The sequence below is a fragment of the Alligator sinensis genome, unplaced genomic scaffold, assembly GCF_000455745.1.
Source record: "Alligator sinensis unplaced genomic scaffold, ASM45574v1 scaffold2515_1, whole genome shotgun sequence".
Classification (NCBI taxonomy): domain Eukaryota; kingdom Metazoa; phylum Chordata; order Crocodylia; family Alligatoridae; genus Alligator; species Alligator sinensis.
Window position 1 is genome coordinate 28,095 of NW_005843587.1, and position 7,188 is coordinate 35,282.

The 7,188-nt window shown below is 56.9% G+C and overlaps 2 gene segments (V, D, J or C); both read right to left on the minus strand.

Moving 5' to 3' along the window:
- Positions 1–1,893: 1,893 nt before the first annotated feature.
- LOC102373372 lies at positions 1,894–2,878 on the minus strand. The segment is given in 2 exon segments: positions 1,894–2,189; positions 2,839–2,878. Coding segments are annotated over 2 exon segments (336 nt in total).
- A 2,834-nt stretch (positions 2,879–5,712) lies between these two features.
- LOC112548826 lies at positions 5,713–6,394 on the minus strand. The segment is given in 2 exon segments: positions 5,713–6,071; positions 6,349–6,394. Coding segments are annotated over 2 exon segments (405 nt in total).
- Positions 6,395–7,188: the final 794 nt, after the last annotated feature.

Sequence of the window (7,188 nt, forward strand, 5' to 3'; positions counted from 1 at the left end):
GGAGGGGACGGTGCCCTTGTACCCGGACACAATGAATGGTAGGCCGCGGTCCGGGAACTGCCGGTACCAAAATACGGTTTCATCCGTGATTGAGGAGTGGGCGCAGGTGAGGTTGAGCGGAGCTCCCTCCGGCGCCTCTGCAGAGGGCGGCTGCAGGATCTGAGCACTTCCCGCGGCACCTGGAAAAAAAGGCACGAGGAGAGTGGATGGACTGGGCCGGAGACTCGCAACTGGTTTGAATGTCCGCACCTCTCCCCGCTCCCCAACTCACCACTTAGTCAAACGATAATCGTCATGGAAAAAGTTAGGGGAGAACGAGACAGGGGCCGCAGATGGACAGACGTGCACGGACCAAGCAACAGAGAGGAACGGAGGGGCTGTGCCTGGGGACCACCGGAGGCAGGGGACGGGCATTGGGGTTCGTAGGAGTGTCAGAGAAACACCGGACAACGCGCCCCGACTCACTGAGGACCGCCAGCAGCACAAGGACGGAGCCCGGCGCTGCGCCCATCCTGGCGGGGAGGATCTCGGGGTCTCTGCACCGAGCGGAACTGTTACTCCGGTCCCGGAGATGAACCAGAGGGAATGAATCTCCTTCTTTCTGCAGCTGGAGACCCAGGGCACAGCTGGCTGCTGACGGAGCTGATTAGCCCGCGGATATGGGCAGGTGTCAGCTGTCTGCTGCTCTCCGCTTTTCTGCCCTTAGCTGAACCTCCCAAGCTCCTGCTGGATACCAGTGACCCTCCCGAGTCTGTGGGCGGGCAGATGCGGGAGGAGACCCGAGAACGGGACTCGGCGAAGAACTACTCGGGGCTGGAGACCTGCATGGGCCCGCGCGGGGCGCTCCGGCGCCTCCTGGCGGTGAGTCGTGGGAGCTGCAGAGAAGGAACAGGCGGATGAAAGGTTTCCTGCAGCTCCCCCGGAGAGTGAGACTCAGCGGAGTCCCTTAGCCAGGGACGAAATCCGGGAGGCATCAAAGCCCCGGAGTGCAATCGGGACAATTGAGTCCCTCCCAGGTCCGTCTTGTCTGCCAATATGGATACGGGCGCTGGCGGGGAAACACAGAAACGTGAGGCTGGGAGAACCAGTTACAGACTAGGAGGATAGAGACTCTTGGCGTGCGTGCGGGAATACGTCGATGCTGGGCGGGTCCGCGGGGGAAGAGGCAAGCAAGGAGTACTCGCTGCACTGTGCTGCAAGGAAAACACTGCGGAGGTGAGAGCCCAGACACGATCCCCACCCGCTCCCCGTCACCTTCCCGCACCTCCCGGCAGCAGGTTCATCAAGCTCCATGCCCGCGTCCCGCCCGTCCAGAGGCCTCCTTGTTTCGGCCGCTGGACCCTGTGGGGGAGCTTGGACGCGGCTATGCCTTGCAGACTCTGACCTGCGATCGCTTTCTGGACGGTGCCAAGTCCAAATCCCAGGATGAAGTCGCTGCTGCTCCGGAGAGACTCCCGCTATCCGCCCTCTCCACGCCTCTCCTCCCGGTATCCGGGGACTCCAAGCAGCCGGGCCCCTCCCTCCTCCCCTCGCCTGAAGGGAGAGATGAGCGGGGCTGGGGCGCAGGAAGGAGGACTTGAGTGCGGGTCTGAGGGAGGAAGAGTCTCTCTCCTGCTCTCACGTTTCTCCTCTTGCTGTTCCTGCGGGACTCGAGCTGACTCTGCCCCTTCTACATGCAGTGAATCTCGGGCCGGTTCACGCCTCGCCGGGGCGGCTCATTTGCTCCGACTGATCTTGGTCCATTGATTCCAGCGGTGAATGCGACCAGTAGAAAGAGGGAGAAATTATGTCCAGTAAGGACTTGGGCCTACTGGTCACGGGTACTTCCTGTACCCAGCCCGTCCCGGCTGCCTGGGGAGGGCGGTTTTTGTGCGGCCCCCGGCTCTGCCCGTGTCACTGTGCATCCTGCACCGCACAGAAGTACCGGCCGGAGTCCCCCATCTGGGTCTGCGACAGGTGCAGGGAGCCCTTCTTGCCGTCTTCCCGGCTCTCCCCCGTGAACCGCCCCTCTGTGACATTCCGGTTGGCGGAAACGGACAGGAGGTGGGTGATCTCCCCCGAGGGGGCCTGCCGGTACCACTGGAAGGTCTGGAAAGTGCTGGAGTAAGCACAGGCCATGGTGGAGCGGTCCCCTTCGCGGGTCACCAGCGCCTCGGGGCTCTGGGACACTTGGGCTCTGCAGCAGAAGACTGGAGGGGATGAACATGCATTTTTTAAAAATTACTAGGTAAGAATTTGCTGTTTATCATCGTATCCCTCCTTCCGCCTCTCCCTGAGTTTTCTCCACGCTCTGCTTGTCTGGCCCTCTGAAGGCCGGGAGGATGTAGATGGATGGGCAGAGAGAGGGAGGTGAGTGCATCTTAATTGCACTCAAGGGAAGGCGGGAGGACGAACCCATATGAGGCTGATCCACCATTCCCAGGTTCTGTCTGCGTGTCTGCTGCGTTTTCCTTCTCACTTGCTCTAACAGGCCGTAATTACCGGCTCGCTCTCTCTGCACCATTAACCGACCTGCGCTTCCCTCCTCTCCCTCCATCCATCTTGTTCTGCTCCACTTATCACTCTCACGGTCTCCTTTGTCGATACCTCCCTGATTTCCTCAACCTTCTCCCCCAAGCTTGGGAAAAGGAGCTCAGAAATGCCGCAGCCTCCCACTACTTCTCCCCAGCACCCGGGGAGTTACTTCTCCCGCAGGCAGGAGGTCGTTAGCCCAGCGCCCCTTCCCGCGGATGCAGCCCCTCCGACCAAGAAGCCAGGTGCGGAATTCAGCTTTGCCCCAGACCGCTCCGAGCGAGCCAGGCGGGCGGCGGGGCTCGCAGAGCCCGAGCGGACACTCACCGGCGCAGAGCAGGCAGAGCGCGGGCAGCAGCAGCCTCATGGCTCCGGTTCCGCCCCGTCGGGTCTCCAGCGTCCCGGACGTTGGGTGCACCGGAGGGCGCCTCTTCCCCCGGCTTTGGCACACGTCACGATGTCTCGTGACACCCACCCTGGGTCCTTGCTACAAACCGGCCCCTGCACAGGTCCTGACCCTTTCCCCCGCTCAGAACCCTTCCCCTTCTGCTTCCACTCTCCAGCTCCCCGAGGGAGACCGGGGAGTCAGGGGAACCGAACTAGAGGAGATCTATGCCCACGGGCGGCGGGGAGGGGTTTGAGAGGAGCCGGGAGCGGCAAACCCGTCCAGGTTGGGGGCTCATTGACAGGAGATGCTCGAAAAACCCAGCGCGCGACTCCTGTCTTCAGCCCCGCCTCCCCGTGGGTCCTTCGCCGAGCACAGCCGTATCCATCCGGGCAGGACAGTGCAGCAGGCCTCGTGGTAGAATCCGGAGTGAGTGATTAATTAGGAGTTTCTTCCTAATCAATTCCCTTTGGTGCTCAGTAAGTGTAATACAAGCAATTGGGGACTCAAGTTCTATGCTTCAGAAGAGAATTGTCTGCAATAGTGACCCAGCTCTTTGCAGAGTGGAACTCAGCCGAGATAAGTCAGGAGGGATGCTTACCCTGATCTGGTGCTGGTGGGATCAAAGTGATCAGGGAATAGGATACAGAGTCTTGTCCTGTAAGAAGGGATCTGCTCCATCCTGGGACAGCTGGACTTCTTGATTCTGGAGAATGTGGAATGAAACCTGGGACCTGTATCCTCTATCCAGTTCTGATCTGGTCCTAATGTTGGGAGCTGGTTGACTTTAGGCAAGAAGGAAGATTTGTACTCAGTTCTATTCATCCCCACCTGCAGGATTCAACTAGTGACTCATGGTCATTAGCAAAAGTGTCTAATTGTCAGCCTGGAATAACTGAAAGTGTCCCATCCTACATCCAGGGAGACAAATTCTAAAAGACCCTGACACTGGGGCATGAGTTGCCCGCCCTGTCTGCTTCCACATAATAAAAGCCAAAAGCAAGGCATTCTGAATGCCCAAGTGTCCCAGCCACCTGTGGAGGGTCCAGGATTGACAGTACGGTGGAGGGTAGAAAGATAAGAAAGGTTTATTGACTTAACAAAAACATGACTACATTGGTATACTAAGACAAATAATGACAGACAATAATAATTTGTGTTGGCAACTTATCAGCAGTCCCCTCTGATGCCTGATGTATGACAAATTTCTCTTTCCACAAAGCTCGGTGAAGTCAGGCAACCTTGAACAGCACTGTCCGAGAGGTACCGGGAAGAACTCTGGTATTCAGTCCTTGGGCTCCTTGAGATCCACAGGCCATCTGATCCAGGTCAACAGCTAATTCGTCCCTTTCACAGAGCTGTATCTTCCTTTTGAATGATTTCTTTATGTGCCAGCCAATTTATAACTTCTGAGCTGTGCTGATAACTTATAGCCATTCAGATTCTTTTTATTTCACCTGTCCTTAGACTGACCAATAGCAGTACAGGCCTTGCATTCTTTTGATCAGGTTAATTTTAACTATGCTACAGGGCCTTATTACTTCAAGGCTTTGCTAAATTTACTAGGCCTTACTTCATACAAGGCCTTACTACATCTTAAACTTTAATTAGGCTCTTAGCAACAACATATAGCTTAATATCTAAACAAATGACAGAAAAAACACTTGGTCTAATCTTCATAGAGCCTTCAGCAAGCAACTTTGTCACACAGACATAATTTTCAGCTGTCACACCCGAGTTCTCCATCATGGCTTCTAGCAGCCCCTGGTGCCCCATCTCACTACTAGGGAGCACTGGCCCTCGGGTCTCTGGATGGAAAGGATGGTCTTAGGCCTGGGATCTTTCCATCCTGCTGCCCCTGCAGCCTCCATGGAATTGGGGAGGTGTGCTGCAGGGAGCAGAGACAGGCCTCCTAGAAGGACATACCCCATTCTGCATTCTTGATTAAGAGATCAAGAATTCTAGATTAAGAGCCTTGGCCTTGGTCACATATAGGAGTAGGTTCTCATAGCCCTCTTCACATGCTGCTTTGGGTTAAGGCTGAAACGTGGGTCGGTTAGGTAGAGCTCAGTGCGTCTTCTTCTGGCCTGTGCTGGGCAGCAGGTCACAAGAAATTTGCGATAAAATTGTTAGTGAAAGCGAGAAGAAGGGTCTAAATATCAAGGATAGAAAAACAGAATGTATGGTAATTATAAAGAAGAAGGCAATTCCTGTATGTAACATCCAAGTAGATAAGGAACAGAGAAGGGAGATCAACAAATATAAGTGGGAAGCTGGATAACATCAGACGGTAAAAGTGATCACGACATAGAACAAATGATAGGTATGGCAAAAGATGCATTTCGGAAAATGAAAAAATATATTGACAGATAGTAAAATTTCTATAGGGACGAAGCTAAGAGTTTTGGATTGCTATGCTATGCCGGTCCTCGTGTGTGTATCAGAATGCCGGACAATATCGCCAAGCATGGAAAAGAGGATTGAAACGACTGAGAGATGATTCTTAAGGCACATCTTGAATGTATGCTGGACAAGTCACAGCTCTAATGAAGATATTTTGTCAGGATCAGGTTGCATGAGGAGAGAATACTTTTATTGCCAGATTTTCCCTTTAACATTGCTTCCTTGTCTGTCTGGGCGACAGGGTGCCTGGTCGTCAGCAATCCTGTTGGGAAACTGTCTTCAGCATTAGGCTGCTCCTATGAGGTTTTTAAAGCCATTTTGTTGCTCTACGCTGAAGCCAGCCTTTTCTCCTAAAAGACCCGACTCGCAGCCCCTCTCCTGCCCACCCTCGCATCTTCCCGAGCTATTCGCCCTCAACCGTGTGCTCCTCCCAGGCGCAGGGAGTTCTTGTGCGGGGCAGGCTCAGGCTGTCGCACCGTGTCGCTCAGAGCGCAGTAATACACGGCCGCGTCCCCCCGCCCGGCTCGGCGGAGCGCCAGGGCGCTGGCCCGTCTGTCGGCGGAGATGTGCAGAGCGCCCTCCAGGGCGGAGGAAGAGACGGTGCCCTTGTACCCGGACACGAGGAACTGGAGGCCGCGGTCCGGGAACTGCCGGTACCAAAATACGTTTTCATTCGTCTTGATTGAGGAGTGGGCGCAGGTGAGGTTGAGCGGAGCTCCCTCCGGCGCCTCTGCCGAGCCGGGCTGCAGGATCTGAGCTCTGCCCGTGGCACCTGGGAAAGAAGCCAGGAGGAGGAGGGATGGACTGGAAATGCCAGTGATTTGAATTCCCGCACTGCTTCCCGCTCCCCTGTTCACCACTTGGTCAAAGGATAATCGTCACGGAAAAAGCTAGGGAGAGAAGAGAGGGGCCGCAGATAGACAGACATGCACAGACCAAACAGCAGAGAAATACGGAGGGGCTGTGCCTGGAAAGCACCAGAGACAGGGGACGGGTATTGGGCTGGTGGGCAGCGTCAAAGAGAGCCCGGACAGTGCGCCCCGACTCACTGAGGACCGCCAGCAGCACAAGGACGGAGCCCGGCGCTGCGCCCATCCTGGCGGGGAAGGTCTCGGGGTCTCTGCACCGGGCGGAACTTTTACTCCGGTCCCGGAGATGAACCAGAGGGAATGAATCTCCCTCGTCTTTCTGCAGCTGCACACCCAGGGCACAGCTGGCTGCAGAGGGAGCGGATTAGCCCGCGGATATGGGCAGGTGTCAGCTGTCTGCTGCTCTCTGCTTCTCCGTCCTCAGCTGAACCAGAAATCTCCTGGTTGGTACCAGTGACTGTCTCGAGTCTGTGGGCGGGCAGATGCGGGAGGAGACCGGAGAACTGGACTCCCCAGATGAACCACGGGCGCTCCGGCGGCTCCTGGCGCTGAGTCGTGGGAACTGCAGAGAAGGAATTGGCTGCATAAACGCTTCTGCATAAACGCGGCGTGGAGAACCCACCGCGAAGGTAAGTGCCCAGACACGCTCCCCGCCCTCCCCCTCACCCGCCGGGCGCTCCGTGCCCGCGTCCCCTCCTCTCCCGGGGCCTCCTTGTTTCGGCTGCTGGAACAAACGCGAGACCTTGGCCGCGACTTTGCCTTGTAGCCACCGGCCAGCGATCGCTTTCTGGGCGGCGGCAAGTCCAAATCCCAGGGCGAAGTCGCTGCCCCTCCGGAGAGACTCCCGCTGTTGGCCCGCTCCGCGCCTTGTCCTCCAGATGCGGGGACTGCCCGCAGCCGCGGCCCCGCCCCCGCACTGGGAGATGAGCGGGGCTGGGGCGCGGGAAGGAGCCCGACCTCCCGCGCCCCGGGAGCTGGGACATGCAGCGACCGTCCAGCAGAGGAGACTCCCTCCCCCAG